This window comes from Amblyraja radiata, chromosome 1 (genome assembly GCF_010909765.2).
Source record: "Amblyraja radiata isolate CabotCenter1 chromosome 1, sAmbRad1.1.pri, whole genome shotgun sequence".
NCBI lineage: Eukaryota > Metazoa > Chordata > Chondrichthyes > Rajiformes > Rajidae > Amblyraja > Amblyraja radiata.
Genome location: NC_045956.1, coordinates 169997298 through 170014500, shown reverse-complemented (window position 1 = coordinate 170014500; position 17203 = coordinate 169997298). Strand labels below are relative to the sequence as shown.

Genomic DNA, 17203 nt, shown 5'->3' with positions numbered 1-17203 from the left:
ACAGTCTTCTAGAATTGGAGTTGAGTCTGTCAGAGTTTGTTAGGCATGGGCAACAAATGTCAAATCCACATCTCCAATAGCTGCTATATAAACTCAAGTCGCTCATTGAAGACCTTCACTGCAACTAGCAAATATACAAAGTTCAGGTCCGTTTAGTTTATTGTCACGTGTACCAAGGTACAGTGAAATTTTTTGTTGTTGCGTGCTAACCAGCCAGCAGAAAGACAATACATGATTACAATCGAGCCATTGTGGTATGTCGATACATGATAGGGGAATAACGTTTAGTGCAAAGTTAAGCCAGTATACTTCATGCACTTCCTAAATAACTTGGAAATATTATTCATGTTATAAATGCAACTTTCTGTAATGATAGAAGTGTACTGACCTCGTCCATCTGTGTGAGGCAGTGCAGATGTGGTATCAATTCTGTTACATTTATCCGGAGAAAACTTTGCATCTCCACCCTCACGTACTTATATAACTCGTCACCCACGAATGGCATCGTGCTTTGTTTTTAAACCTTTGAAAAAAAATGTTAGATTTATTATTTTTATGAATGCAACAGCAATAATATTCCCAAAGACTTATCACAGAACATCACTGGTAAAGTCAAATATAACAGCCTCAAAAAGATGCAAAACATAATAGTGTTAATAAATTACCACATACGTCAATAGCACATGTAATGGGTGAGTGGCTGCTACCCTCGTGATCAGGTCACCAGAAGACTTGGACTAATGTCCTTGGGATAAGTACAACAAATCTCACCAACAATGTAATTTAAATTCACATAATTTAATATTGTAAAACTAAAAAGTTAGTATCATGTATATCGTTAGTATATGACCATGTTGTAAAAAACGATCTGGTTTATAGGTGGATAAACAAGAAACTGCAGATGCTGGAACATTGTTTAAAACACAAAGTGCTGGAGGAACTCAGCGGGCCAGGCAGCATCTGTGGAGCAACTGGTTTGGTGACATTTTGGGTCAGGGCCTTTCGTCAGACTTTGGGTCAATGGATGGGTGGTGTTAAGTGTGAGTGCCATTAGAGCTGTTGTCATCCAGGCAAGTGAAGGGTATCAACATACTCTGTCATGTGTCTTGTAGATCATTGAATGGTCTGAGGATATCAGAAGGTGAATCATTCTCTGCAATATACTGCATATACATGCACAGGACAGGTTTAGAGATATGACATATTTGTATAATATCATTCTAAATATAGAAATACCATCGTCAGATGCAATTAGAAGAGAGTGGGAACAAGAACTATCTATAAAAATTTCGAAAGACAGATGGGATAAATATTTGCTATATGTACACAAATGCTCGATTAATGTAAGCCATAACTTAATTCAATTTAAAATTTTACATAGACTATATTACTCGAAAACTAAACTGAATAAATTTTTTCCAAATGTTTCTCCCATCTGTGATAAATGCGTATCTCAAGATGCAACTATAGCGCACTCCTTTGTCTCCTGCATAAAACTCCATAAATTTTTGAAATACATTTTTGAAATCTTCACAAAATTATTTTAAATAAAATTGGACCCCAACACAGAATTGATCATTTTTGGAACAATGGAAGCCGGCTCTGAGCTAACTTCGTTCCAAAATTGTCTCCTTAACTATGGCTTGATAACGGCAAAAAAATGTATACTCAAATTCTGGAAAAATGCACCCACCTCAACGCTTAAAATGTGGATCACAAACATGTCTGAAACGTTACATCTCGAAGATATGAGATTCATCCTAGCAGGTAAATCAGACCAATTCTTAAAGATTTGGTCTCCTTTTATCGACTTATTACAAGTATATGGTGCAACATAACCCTGGAAATTAACTTTCAGAACTGGGTGAGGGGTGTGGAAAGATATTTTTTTTTCTGTATATCTTTATGGGTTATTTCTCTCTATTCTTTCACGACTATCAATATCACTACTTTACTTAACTTTCTCTTTCCCTCTTTTTCTTGCTTCTGTTACTTCTCTATTATTAAATTTAAAACAAGAAGTTGTACACAAAATGTATTATGTAATAGACGGTTTATACTACTGTACATTGCTTCTGATAAATATATTAATTTTAAAAAAAAAAGTTTAGAGATATGGGCCAAATGTGGGCAGGTGGGACTAGTGTAGTTGGGACATGTTGGCCGGTGTGGGCAAGTTGCATCAAAGGGCCTGTTTCCACACAGTATCACACTATGTGCATCCTCTGACCTTTGCTTGCAATCACTTTACTTATATTTATTTTTATCTCCAACTGAATTTCTGTTCAAAATTGACCACTCAATATTGGTGGTCTTAGACTCAGGTCATACTTCCAGAGTAGGTGGCCTGAAGTAATCAGTCTGGCATTTTTGTGTCACCCATCAAGGTTCAACAGTATTTATTTGTCATTTGCACCGGATATGAACCGGAGCAATGAAATTCATACTTGCTGCAGCTTTCCAGGCTTGTCTGAAGAAGGGTCCCGACATGAAACATCCCCTCTCCTTATTCTCCAGAGATGCTGCCTGACCCGCTGAGTTACTCCAGGACTTTGTAACCTCTTGCATATTAAATAGCATCTGCGGTTATTTGTTTCTTCAGCTGATCTTTTAATGTTGTCTATGTCTTGTAGCGATGTTACAAAACCTACCTTCAGCGGCGCTGCAGATCTGCCACTGGCTGTGTGTGCGACCATGGCGCCTTTGAGGGGGGGGGGGGTGGGATTAAAATGCAGGTTTGTATCGCTTGTCGGAGAGGGATTTCCTCGGGCTGCTAGTTGATGAAGAAAAATCGATCGGACTTCCGTTCCCGTTTTCTTTTTTTAAATCGCTGGACAATTTAATAGCTGTAAAAAGCGACTTCAAATGCCCTCAACGCCTTCAACGTGACGGATCGCAATATCAGGACAAAACAAAGGGTAAGTCGTTTATTTCACATATAATCTTGCTTCTTGGGGTGGCTTTAGTCTAATTTTACGACGCTATTGTTATGTTATTTAGTCCCCAAACGAATCGGCCTGCCGTTGGGGTTAAAATTTACGGCAACGGCAACGTTCCAATCGATCGCATTCCAGAAACACCCACTCGCAAGATAATTAAAATTCTCTTTTTTTTTTTGGACAATCATGTCATAAATCGTCTATATTTTGTGTAATTGTCTATCCATAATCAATATTTTTATACTAAATATCCACAATATTTTTAGTCACATGTATTGTGCAATAAATAATAATTTTTATTATATTGAGTGTGGATGTTTCTAGATTAATTTATGGGAATTAAACATTAAATTCCTTCCATTTGGCATATAAATTCATGACAGTGAGATTAAAAAATCATGTTATATTGTAAATTCTTGTGTGAATGGGATTGGTTTGTTATTTGTTTACTTTGGCTATTTAAAAAAATTAGCCTATTCTTAAGAAATGGATAGATGTTTAGATCTAGTAATTGAATTTAGATGAATGTAATTGATTTGATGAAACTGATGAATATGAATTTTTTGTTGGGTATTTACTATTTGTTTTAGCGTTTAACTTTATCATTTCTACCTTTTTTCTAAAACTGCAAATAACATATATAATATATAATATATATAATATAATATAATATATCTTTTATTGTCATTGCACATAAGTGCAACGAGATTTGGTATGCCGCTTCCATCCGATGTCATAACTTAAATAACTAATAAAATTTAGATTTAGATACCCCGAGAACATGGTTTGTAAAAAGAACATTAAAACAGTAAAACAGTCAAAACAGACTAAAGTGCAGATGTGTCTGTGCGACGTGACCATCCGAGGGAGACAGTCGATGGGGGTGGGGGGGCACTCAGCATGGCCGGTTCAGAGCCGCTATAGCTCTGGGAATGAAGCTGCTCCTGAGTCTGGAGGTTCGTGCGTAGAAGGCCTTGTAACGTCTGCCGGAGGGAAGTGGTTTGTTTCTGTTAATAACTTGTTTCTGTTAATGCTGTTCAGTGTTTTTTTTCCTTTACATTTTAAACAATGTCTCCAAAGAAGAAATGCAAAATTGTCAATCCAAATGCCCAGCAAAAGAGACTGATTTAGACAGCATTCACAGAGAATATCCAAATTTGGACTACTCCAAATGTGATGATCTACAGGACATTCTTAATGGGAAAGTAGTGGGCAGAAAGGCATGTCATGTCGGGTTTTAAGAGCAAAAACTTGTAGTTTACAATGCCAAAATTGAAAAGTTGAGGAAAAACAAGGTGTACAGAGTTGCTTATTGGTTACAATCTGAGGAGTATGATGATGCTACTGATTATGATATGTCAATGTACCAGCTAGCAACTGATCTTCTCCATAAAGACTTGGTCTATTGCTAGAAATTTTAATTTATTTACCTATCTGTTACGGACTTACAGTATACAATACAATAATATTAAAGTTCTGATCTTGAGAATTCACATTTTTGAATTTTCAAGGCAGTCTGGGTGTTTATTACTATTTCTGTCACAACGGTCAATTTTGTAATTAGCTACAAATAGGCAATTAACTAATTATATGCTTTAATTTCAGGTCATCCAAGTAAGATGTTTCATATTTGTTTCAGAATGCTTCAATCTATAATAACTGAAAATCTCATTCAGTTCTCTTAATGTTTAAGAAAGTTATGGACTGTCCTCGATCACAGCTTTTGTGTTAAGTCAATGGAAAAGCAATAGGGAACAAGATGCTAATTTCCGAGTGTGAAAATGGCCATACGTTTTTTAATATTGAAGATATGAAAGTGAATTAGGTGTCAAATTGAACTTTTTTTAATGCTTTATCTGATGGGATAAATTGCAGTCTTGATTTTTTAAATCTCAACATTTTGTAACATTGCTACTTGTTGCATGCAGGCACAGACTACTTTATTTGCTGAGCAATTGTGAATGGAATTCAACATTTGGAAATCATTAATGAACATCTCCAGCTCTGACTTTAACATGGGCGGATGGTCTTTGATGAGCAGCCGAGGAGCTCGTGCCTTGACGCCCTTGAAGCTTGGAAGATTTATCTCTGACAACCTCAACTATATTCCCCTGTGCAAGACTGGCTCCAACCATCAGAGTATTCTCTTTTTGACTTCATGTTTTACAGCACTGTAAGGAGAATGAGAAGGGGGCTCGACGACTACCAACCACCGCCAATCTCCACTGCCCACGTTGCACCAAGGTGTGTGGATCGCGGATCAGCCTCTACAGACATCTGCAGACCCACAAGGAGACGACCCTATGGGGAGGAGAGGACAGTCATACGCGTTTCGAGTGACCGCCGATGATGATTTGATGCCATACTCAGTCAAATGAGACTTCAATACTCAGCCTCTCACCTCACCTCTCGAGTACTGCTTCTTGGTCCATGGTTGGGCCAAGGCTATGATGACGACTGGAGCTGAGAGCTCTTGGTGAAAGTTTTGTGGAGCAGAGGAATGTACTGAGTTTGGAAGTTGAGAGGTCTTGTTACAGGTGTATAAAACGTTGGTCAGGCCACATTTGGAGTATTGTATTCAGTTTTGGGAACCATTTTATAGGAAAATTGGCGTCAAGCTTGAAAGGGTTCAGAGACGATTTACCAGGACGTTGCCAGAACCCGAGGGAATGAGCTACAGGGAGATGTTGAGCAGGCCAGGACTTTATTTCTTGGAGCACAGGAGAGTTTTATAGAGGTGTACAAAATCATGAGGAATAGATCGGGCAAATGCACGGAGACAGGGGAATCAAAAACCAGGTCACAGGTTTAAGGTGAGGGGGGGGGGGGGAAAGATTTAATGTGAGCCTGAGGGGTGACGTTTATACACAAAGGGTGGTGAGTGTATGGAATAAGCTACTGCAGGAGGTAGTTGATACAGGTACTATCACAACGTTTAAGAAACATGGATAGGGTAGGTTTAGAGAGATATGGGCCAAATTAATTTAGTTGGGGCATGTTGGTCGGCAGGGGCAAGTTGGGCCGAAGGGCCTGTTTTCATGCTGTATGACTCCATGACTCTAAATCGAAACTTTGAATCTGAGAGGTTATTGGTGAGTAAAGTGCTGCTTGATGTCATTCTTTTAGTTTAGTTTAGTTTACTTTAGACATACAGCGCGGAAACAGGCCATTCGGCCCACAAGTCCGCTTCAACCAGCGATCCCTTTACACTATCATCCCTCTACACTATCCTAAACACTGGGGACAATTTACCAAAGCCAATTAACTTACAAACCTGTACATCTTTGGATGTTGAAGGTACACAAAATTGCTGGAGGAACTCAGCGGGTGCAGCAGCATCTATGGAGCGAAGGAAATAGGCGACGTTTCGGGCCGAAACCCTTCTTCAGACTCCTTTGGATGTTGTTGGAAATTGGAGGACCTGGAGAAAACCCACGCGGTTACGGGGAGAACATACAAAGTCCCTACAGATAACACCCGTAGTCAGGATTGAACCCGGGTCTCTGACGCTGTAAGGCAGCAACTCTATCTAGCACTGCACCACCATGCCACTGTGTCCTGATGACACCTTCCATCACTTTGTTGGTGTTTGACCAGTAATCAACCAGAGAGGATTTGTCCTCCTTTATGTGAACAAGAAATACCTTGGAAATAACCTACACTGACGGATAGATGCCAGTGTTGTATCGACTGGGATAGCTGGAGTGCAGGCCTCAATAGTGCAACTAGAATGGTCATAAGATCATAAGTGTTAGGAGTAGAATTAGGCCATTCAGTTCATCATTTCTACTCCACCTTTCAATCATGGCTGATCTATATCTCCCTCCTAACCCCATTCTACTGCCTTCTCCCCATAACCTCTGACACACGTACTAATCAAGAATCTATCTATCTCTGCCTTAAATATACCCACTGGCTTTGCCTCCACAGCCTTCTGTGGCAAAGAATTCCACAGATTCACCACCCTCTGGCTAAAACAATTCCTCTTCATCTCCTTTCTAAAAGAACGTCCTTTAATTCTGAGGCTGTGATCTCTATTCTAGACTCTCCCACGAGTGGAAACATCCTCTCCACATCCACTCTATCCAAGCCTTTCACTATTCTGTATGCTTCTATGAGGTCCCCCCTCATTCTTCTAAACTCCAGCAAATGTCAGCCCAGTGCTGTCAAACGCTCATCATATTTTGAATGTTCTCTTGTCCCAAAGCCTTTGCTGTAGAGTGAATTGAATTGGCCTTTGCGATGGTGGGGTCACTGTGTGGAGCCATGATGGGTCATCTATTCCCTACTTCTGGCTTGTCAATATTTCAGCCTTGGCGTTAGCACTCTCATGATTGCCTCTGTCATCACTGAGAATGAGGATACTCTTATAGACAATGGACAATAGGTGCAGGAATAGGCCATTCGGCCCTTTGAGCCAGCACCGCCATTCAATGTGATCATGGCTGATCATCCACGTACCCCGTTCCTGCCTTCGCTTCGGTGGGCGGCGCGACTCTCGTCAGCAGCGGCCTCTGCAGTCCGTTTGCGTTTTTATTATTTTATGTCTATGTTTTTATGTAGTTTTTGTTAATTTTTGTTGGGGTATGTGTGTGGGGGGGTGGGGGTGGGGTGGGAGGGAGGGGGTAACTTTTAAATCTCTCCCTGCACGGGAGACCCGACCTTTTCTTTGTCGGGTCTCCGTTGTCGTTGGGGCTGCAACGAGGAGCGGCCTCCAACAGGAAGACCGGGGCCTCTGTTGCCGACTACTCACCTCACCGTCGCGGAGCTGGCCGAGTCCAGAGCGGGTGGAGCTGTGGTGGAGCGCTGCTGCGGCCCGACCTCCGGAGCTTCGGAGGCTGCAGCTGCGGGTCTGGCGGACGGCGGCACCTGCGGGTCCCTGGAGGGAGACCGCTTTTCAGGGCTCCCGCAACGGCGACTTCTCCCGCCCGAGTTGCGGGGTTGAAGAGCTCCTGGAGCGGGGCCTTACATCATCGCCCCGCGCGGCTTGGAATGGCCGCGGGACTCTGCGAGCGCACGCCGGGGGCTCTAACATCAAGAACCCGGGGTGCGACCTTGCATCACCCGGCGTGGCTTTAATGGCCGCGGGACAATTCGCCATCGCCCGCCGGGGGCTTTGACTTTGACATCGGGGGGGAAAGTGCAGTGGAGAGATAAGTTTTTTTGGCCTTCCATCACAGCAATGTGATGGATGTTTATGTAAATTATGTTGTGTCTTGGGTCTATTTGTTTGTAATGTATGGCTGCAGAAACGTCATTTTGTTTGGACCTCAAGGGGTCCAAATGACAAATAAATTGTATCATATCGTATCGTATCGTATATCCCCTGACTCCGCTGTCTTTAAGAACCCTATCTAGCTCTCTTGAAAGCATCCAGAGAACTGGCCTCCACCGCCATCTGAGGCAGTGAATTCCACAGACTCACAACTCTGTGTGAAAAAGTGTTTCCTCATCTCCGTTCTAAATGCTTTACCCTTTATACCCTTGGAGCTTCATGATTACCCATATACCCATTAGCTGCTTCATTGTCATCAATCATTCATGATTAGATGTGGGAGGCTGCAGAGTTTTCTGTTGGTTGTGAGATCACTTGGCTCTGTTGATTGCCTGCAGTTTTAGCTGGTTCGCTTGTAGCTTCAACACATTGGCACCTTTCAGGTTTCTAGCTCTGCCTGATGCTGCTCAGGGCCTGCCATTCTGCACTTCTCTTAATCGCCCGGCATGATACTAATGGTGCAGGGGAGGATAGGCCAGACCACGAGTCCTAGTCGTAGAGTTATCCAGCACAGAAACAGGCACTTTGACCCAACTTGCCATGCTGACCAAGCTGGCCCATCTGCAACATTCCCACCTGCCCGAGCTTGGCCCATGGTTTCAGCAACTAAGTTACAGAGAAAGGCTGAACAAGTTAGGTCTTTATTCTTTGGAGCGCAGAAGGTTAAGGGGGGGACTTGATAGAGGTCTTTAAAATGATGAGAGGGATAGACAGAGTTGACGTGGATAAGCTTTCCCACTGAGAGTAGGGAAGATTCAAACAAGAGAACATGACGAGAATTAAGGGACAGAAGTTTAGGGGTAACATGAGGGGGAACTTCTTTACTCAGAGAGTGGTAGCTGTGTGGAATGAGCTTCCAGTGGAAGTGGTGGAGGCAGGTTCGATTTTATCATTTAAAAATAAATTGGATAGGTATATGGACGGGAAAGGAATGGAGGGTTATGGTCTGAGTGCAGGTAGATGGGACGGGGGAGAAAAAAAAAAGTTTTCGGCACGGACTTGATGGGCCGAGATGGTCTGTTTCCGTGCTGTTATTGTTATATGGTTATATGGTTATATCCCTCTCAACCTTTCCTATTCATAAAACCGTTCCTGCCCAGGAGGATACTGACGGTGTTGATGCATATCAATAGATCAACAGTGCACAACTGGGCCACTGATGGTCCCAGCACCTCAGATGCCCACCTCTCAGCTGTCAGATCTATTCTCCGCGTGATTCTGGTACGGGATCACACAGTGCAGGTGTCTCTGGTGTGAAGATAGGAATCTGTCCCCATAGTGGGCGTGAGGCTTGGGAAAATCCACAAATTCCAGAGAATTTCACAGAGGCAATTTGCTGATTTATGGTCTCATGTTGGACTTCCGTGTGGAGGCCAGGGGTGAACTGTAAATCTCCCATGTTTGCCAGCAGGGAGAGCACAAGAACATTGATGCAGGAGTAGGTGACACAACTCCTCATGGCTGCCTCACCCTTCAATATGAAAATGACTAACCTGTCACAGCTCCTGTTCCTGTTCCCCATATTCATTATCTTTCAAAAATGCACCAACTACATGTAATTTGCTCCAATGATCCAGCTTCCACAACCCTCAGGAATAGAGAATTTCAACAAATGACCACCCTCTGTGAGAAGAAATTCAGGCCCACCTCAGTGTTAAATAGCCACCTGATTATCTTGTATCTAAACCCCTTCATTCAAGTGTCTCCTACAAGTGGAAACATCTCAATATCTAGGCTGACATGCCACAAGTCAAGTCAAGTTTATTGTTATATAACCATATAACCATATAACAATTACAGCACGGAAACAGGCCATCTCGACCCTTCTAGTCCGTGCCGAACACGTATTCTCCCCTAGTCCCATATACCTGCGCTCAGACCATAACCCTCCATTCCTTTCCCGTCCATATAACTATCCAATTTATTTTTAAATGATAAAAACGAACCTGCCTCCACCACCTTCACTGGAAGCTCATTCCACACAGCCACCACTCTCTGAGTAAATGCACAATCAGGGAGGAGAGGTGACAAATCATCCTCTACGACAATCCTCAACACTGGTGCCCCACAAGGATGCATCCTCAGCTCCCTTCTTTATTCCTTGTACACTCATGACTGTGCAGCCAAAGACAAATCCAACTCAATTAACAAATATGCAGACGGCCACGCCGTAGTGGGCCGGAAATCAAATAATGATGAGACTGGGAACAGGAAGGAGACTAAGAACCTCGTAAACTGGTGCCAAGACAATGTCAGCAAGACAAAGGAGATTGATTGACTTCAGGAAGTGAAGCAGTACACACCCTCTGGTATACATAAATGGTGCCGAAGTATAGATGGTTAAAAGCTCCAAGTTCTTAGGAGTAAATATCACCTGTAACATGTCCTGGACCAGGCATATCAAAGCAGTGGACAACAAAGCACACCAACGCCTCTACTTGGTTAGAAGGCTTAAGAATTTCGGCATATCCTCCACAACTCTCACCAACAGATGTGCTGTAGAAAGTATTTTATCGGGATGTATCACAGCTTGGTTTGGGAACAGCACCATCCAAGGCCGCAAGAAATTGCAGACATTTACTCAAACCAAGCTCCCTACCATTGAATCCATTGACACTTCAAGTTACCTTAGCAAGAGCATCAGCATAATCCAGAACCAATCTCACCGCTGTCTCTCCCTCTTCTCCCTTCTTCTCCCCTCTCCCATCTGGGAAGAAGTACAGAAGTGTGAAATCTCACACCTCCAGAAACAGCGACAGTTTCTTCCCACCAGTCATCAGGCAACTGAACCATCCTTATTACCAACTAGAGAGCGGTCCTGACCAAAGATCCTATAGCGAGCAAGATAGATCACTCGACGAAAAAGACGTAGTACGGTCATGGGCAGATTCATGGGTAATTTTAGACCCCATTTCCGGTTTCCGTCTCCGCACCAAAGATCCCGTAGCAGAGCAAAGATAACTAGTGCGGAGACGGAAGCCGGTTACGGAAACATCCTCGTAAAAATAAAAGTTATTTGGTAAAAATCTTCTCCTCATTTTCAAAATTTAAATTTATTAACACAAACTGTTCCCCCGCAACGTTGATTACACTGCGAGTCGTGTCGGGTCGGGTCGGGTTACGGAAATGGATGAAAAAAAGGCCCACGTTCCGTTCCGTTGCGTACTACATGTCAGCCCATTGCATTTAGCAGGAGTGGTCTATCTTGCTCCGCTATAGGATCTTTGGTCCTACCATCTACCTCATTGGAGACCCTTGGACTATCTTTTATTGGACTTTAACGAGCACTAAACGTTATCCCCTTATCCTGTATATGTACACTATGGAAGGCTTGATTGTAATCATATATGGTCTTTTCGCTAACTGGTTAGCAGGCAAACAAAAAAGCTTTTCACCGTATCTCGGTGCATGTGACTATAATAAAATTAAACTAAAGTAAACTAAATTAAACTGTCTTGCTTGCAATAGCATGACAGGCACATTGACTCAAACAAACACACTAAAATTATCTATTCCAGAGGACATTGGAAGCTGCATCATTGGGGCCATTTATAGTACAGGTGAGACCTTTTTGAAAGATACGGAATATGAGGCAGCAATAGAAGAGTTGAGGCAGGTTAGCCATCTTCACATGTAAATTACACCTAACATTTCTAAAAGAAAAGAGTCAATGCAAAACAAAAGACATAATTACAAAAACATAATTAATAAAAAACAAGTTCATGGCAGTGCAAGGTGGGCATTCCATTGTCGATGTAAGATTGGATTGTGTAGATTGGTTCAAGAAACTGATAGTTGAAGAATGATAGCTGTTTCTGAACCTTGTGGTGTGAGACTTCAGGCTTCTGTTTCTCATTTCTGATGGTAGCAGTGAGAAGACAACATGGTATTAGATGTCTTAGCAAACTTAAAACACGGACAAATTTGCAGGCCTGATGAAATGTATCCCAGGCATCTATGGGAGGCAATGGGGGAGATTGCTAATGTCCTGACACATTTTTATATCTTCACTCACCACAGATACTTGACTGAGGACAGTAAATGTGGGACCTTTGTTCAGGAATGGCAACAGGATAAGTCAGGTAATTACAGGCCTGTGAATCTAACTGCAGTGGTAGGGAAGTTACTGCAAAAAAGTGAAGGGGTGGCATGGTGACGCTGCAGTAGAGCTGCTGCCTCACAGAGCCAGAGACCTGGGTTCAAACCTGACTAAAGATGCTCCGCTGTGTGGAGTTTGTATGTTCCCCTTGTGACTGCGTGGATTTCCTCTGGGTGCTGTGGTTTCCTCCCACATCCCTATGACGTTTATTGTTATGACTAATTATGGTAGGACATACACAATGTATGGTAGGGCCCCAGTGTGTATTGAGGAACAGAGGATCCTTGGTGTTCAAGTGCATGGGATCCCTGATGGTGCAACACAGGAGGAGAAATAATTAGGAAGTCCTTAATTAACTGGGACACAGAACATCAGACTCAGGAGATTAGGAGACAACTTTATAAATCACTGATGAGGTTGCAGCGGGAGTACTGTTTGGGGAGGATGCAATTACACTGGGAAGAGTACACATAAGATTAATCAAAATGTTGCCAAATGTGGAGCATTCCAGTCATGCAAAGTGACTGTGCAGGCTGGATTTCTTTCTCCTTGGAATGCAGGAGGCTAGGGAAGAACTTGAAAGAGCTGTGCAAAGTGAGGGTCATAGACAGGACAAAGTAATAATCTTTTCCGGAGGTGTCTAAAACAGGCGGGGGTTAGGTTTAGAGTGAGGGGGTAGCAAGTTTAATGGGAAACTGAGGAAGATGAGGGTACAGAAGAGAGGAAAAGACGAGTGTAACGAGGGTGGGAAATAGTTGAAGTGCACAGCAATCTGTGGTTTTTGTAGGGGTGTTACTTGAAATTTGAGAATTCAGTGTTCAAACCGTTGGGTTGTAAGCTACTCAAGAGGAATATGAGGAGGTGCTGTTCTTCCAATTTGCGTGCAGCTTCACTCTGGCAATGGATGTGGGCAAGGACAGAAAGGTTGGTGTGGGAATGGGAAGAGGAGTTAAAATAGTTAGAAAATGGTAAGAAATCTCATCTCCATATTTTTTGGATATTCTGAGTCATTTGCTCTGCAAATCTCTGCAATGCTGACAATTCTCAGTTCCCTGTCTATATAGGTTAGAAAGCTACTCCGGGAGTTGGATTTCACAGAGCATAGCAGTTGAGCAAACTTATGTGACAGAGTAAAAGACACAGGGAATTTTTAGTTCATCTTCAGATGTGACATTCCTATGCAAAGTTAAACTGTGATTGTCCATTTATAACGGCTAAATTAACTGGTTAACTTGGATTCTGAAAATTGGGATACTGTCAATGCAAAAATTAACCTAGATTAGATTAGATTATTCCTTTAATAATCCTTTTCAGGAAATTACAGTGCCACGACAGCTTCAAGACAAACATAACACCACGCTTTCATTCATAACAAGTTAAAATATGTTAAAATACAGGTTAAAATACAATTAATTTTAAAAAAGTGCAGTTATTTATGCTCATTATAAAGTCTTATAGCAGCTGGTAAACAGGACTTCCTGTATCTCTCCGTTTTGCACATTGGTGCAATCAGCCTCTGGCTGAAGATGCTGCTCTTGATCACCTTCAGGGCATGGAGTGGGTGAGTGGGGTTTGTCATTATGGAACCTAGTTTATTTAGAGTTCTGGCCTCTGCCACCTGCTGGACCGTTCGTTGCTCAGCCCCGACCACTGAGCCGGCCTTCCTGATTAGTTTGTCCAATCTGTTTTTATCCGCTATACGGGCGCCATCTCCCCAACAGGCCACAGCAAAGAACAGAGCACTGGCCACCACTGAATGGTAGACACTGCACAGTAGGGGTTGGCAGATATTAAAAGACCTCAGCCTCCTTAAAAAATACAGTCGGCTTTGTCCCCTCCTGTACACCGCCTCCATATGACACTTCCAGTTCAGCTCACTGTCAAGCTGCACCCCAAGGTACCTGTGATTAGCAACCACCTCCACCTCAGTGCCCTTAATGGTGATCGGCGTTGCTTGAGTCCTCCTCCTCCCCCTCCTAAAGTCCACCACTATCTCCTTTGTTTTTTTGGTGTTGAGATGGAGATTATTGTGTGCGCTCCACTCCACAAACCTAGCAGTTAATGCTGTCAGGAATGCCATTTCTTGCATGAACTGCATGTGATCTGACTTGCCATGAATAAGACATACATTGGCCAAGGTCATAAGATCATAAGATGTAGGAGTTGAATTAAGCCATTCGGCCCATCGAGTCTGCCCTGCGCATTCAATCGTGGCTGATTATTTTTCCCTCTCAACGCCATTCCCCTGCCTTCTCCCCATAACCTTTGACGCCCTTACCTATCAAGAACCTGCCAATCACCGCTTTAAAAATACCCATTGACATGGGCTCCACCTTTGTCTGCTGCAATGAATTCCACAGATTCACGGCCTTCTGGCTGAAGAAATTCCTCCTCATCACCTTTCTAAAGGTACCTACATTTATTCTGAGGCTGTGCCCTCTGGCCCTGGACTCGCTCACAACCGGACACATCCTCTCCAGAGGTACAGCTGCTGCACTGTAAACATTTGCTCCCAGACAAAAGTTTCCAAAGCATGATGGCAGTAATACAGTTTACCCAGGACCTGTCTGCCCTCTGACCGGGGGTACAAAGAGCAAACTCTGTCCAACAGTTGGCACTGCGGCAACCACTATGGTGAAGCACTCTGATTGTCTCTTGAGAATCTCACAGAAATGCTTCAACAATGTCCTCTTTCTGAAATCATGCCGTAAGCAGGGCTGGAAGGCAAGGTGTATGCCCATCGAGGTTGGCTGCAGAGGTTTTGCAGGGCAATCGCTCTACAAAGCCTTGAATGCACTGAGCATCAACGGAGTGGCAAGGAGAAGGGCCATCAAGAACACCACAGAGGCAGCGGAGAAGGCATCAAGATGGCTCTGGATCAGGAGAGGAGGTCCATGGGGAGGAGCGAATGCCACCTGAACACAAGTCGTGGTCTGATCAACCGCGGCTGGGTCGCCTGGGTGAGGGTGTCTGATGTTGAAAGACCCGAAACACCCAATGACCCTAGGTTACATCACTGATGATGTGTTCAGGAGCATCTATCGATGTATTTGTACCAATCAATCATTATTCAAGGTTGTTACATTAGACCACCCGATTTTCCACAACTGACCTGAAACACACCCTGACTCCCTTCAACGTGGTCTCGACCCGAAATCTCACCTATCCCTTTTCTCCAGAGATGCTGCCTGACCTGCCTGAGTCACTCCAGCACTTTGTGTACGTCTTCCTTTAAAAGATCAGAACTCAGATCACAACAGCTTGTTTATTCCACGAGGCAAAAGACAAATCGAAACCAGGAAGTTGAGTGACAATTAGTTAATACAAAAAAATGCTTTCGATTTCCACCCAGACGGAGCTTATATAACCTTCCGGCATTTCATTAAAAATAAAATAAGTGAGTTCCAACTTCAGCACAGCATCCAGATGGCTGGTAACATGTTGCAGAAGCAGGGACTCGCTTGAGCTGGAGGGAACAATGTCTGCTCGTTCTCAGCTTTGTAAACAAGCCGGCGTCTGGGCAATGTGACATTCTCTGCGTAGATCATGCACTCACCTGATGTTTTTCGATGTTCCTCAAACAAATTAGAATTGCATGAGGAAGTCGATCTTGCTCTGAACCGCCAACTCCCGCCGTTGAAGGACACAGTGAGAATGTACAGATAAGGGAGCAAAGTCTGAGTGTGGGCCTCAGTCGCTGGTGTTCAGCACCCAGCCCACTTGGTCGGATCCGAGAGTCCCCCCCCCCCCCCCCCCCCCCCCTTCTGGACCTCAGCCCAACGCCCCAGGGATAGAGCGGGGGCGCAATGCCTCGTTCGCCCCGGCTGCAGTCCCCAGCCCGGCCCGGCGCGGCTAGTGCACCCTCCCCGACCGCTCGCCAGTCTATCACATCACATCACATCACATCACATCACACAGACCGACGGGTGCGTTCACCGCCACCGCCAGTGGCAACCCGCGGAACCCAGCCAGCCGGAATCCTCATCCATATATGGTAGTCAGGACAGTAGGTCGGCGAAACTAGCGCTCATCTGCACGGCACGCTTCATAAATTCACAAATTATAGGAGCAGAATTAGGGCATTCGGTCGATCAAGTGGTTAAAAACGTTGTTGGCACATTGGCCTTCATCAGTCAGAGTATTGAGTATAATTGGGTCATGTTGCAGTTGTATAAGATGTTGGCGAGGCTGCATTTATTGTGTTGTGTTCAGTTCTAGACACCAAGTTATAGGAAATATGTTGTAACTTGGAAATGATGTAGAGAAGATTCAAGAGGAGGTTGTCAGGACATAAGGTCTGAGAGAAAGGAAGTGATTGAGCAGGCTGGGACTGTACTTTGCAGCGCAGGAGGATGAGAGATGATGTTATGGAGGTGTCTATAGTCATAACAGGAATAGATCAGGTAGAGGTAGAGTCTCTTGCCCAGAGTCGGGGAATTGACAACCAGAGGACATAGGTTTAGGGTGAAAGATTTAATAGGAATCTGAGGGTTAACCTTTTTACACATAAGGTGGTGGGTGTATGGAACGAGCTGCCGGGGAGGTAGTTGAGGTTGGGGGATTATTGCACCATTTAAGAAACAATTAGACAGGTACATGGATGGGGCATGTTTAGAGGAATATGGGCCAAACGAAGCAGGTGGGACTAGTGTAGATGGGACATGTTGGTCGGTGTGGGCAAGTTGGGTTGAAGGGCCTGTTTCCACACTCTATGACTATGACAACGTCTACTCCGCCATTCAATCATGGCTGATGTGTCTTTCCCTCTCAACTCCATTCTCGTGCCTTCGCCCCATAACCCCTGACACCCTGACTAATCAAGAATCTGTAAATCTGCGCCTTAAAAATATCCATTGATTTGGCCTCCACAACCGTCTGTGGCAATGAGTT

The 17203-nt window shown here is 43.7% G+C and overlaps 1 protein-coding gene across 3 annotated transcripts in view; it reads right to left on the bottom strand.

The window, feature by feature from the left end:
- Nucleotides 1-16271, bottom strand: part of mavs (mitochondrial antiviral signaling protein) — a 34128-nt gene extending 17857 nt beyond the window's left edge. Inside the window, exons 1-2 of one of the 3 annotated variants that reach the window (XM_033035328.1) lie at nucleotides 15870-16271; nucleotides 389-523 (exon numbers count right to left, since the gene is read on the bottom strand). In XM_033035328.1, coding sequence (XP_032891219.1) covers nucleotides 389-505 — 117 coding nt within the window. In that variant the 5' untranslated portion in view covers nucleotides 506-523; nucleotides 15870-16271. Of the gene's footprint in view, nucleotides 1-388; nucleotides 526-15425; nucleotides 15446-15869 lie in introns of those variants that run through there. The other 2 variants (XM_033035334.1, XM_033035339.1) reach the window with 2 other exon arrangements.
- Nucleotides 16272-17203: the final 932 nt, after the last annotated feature.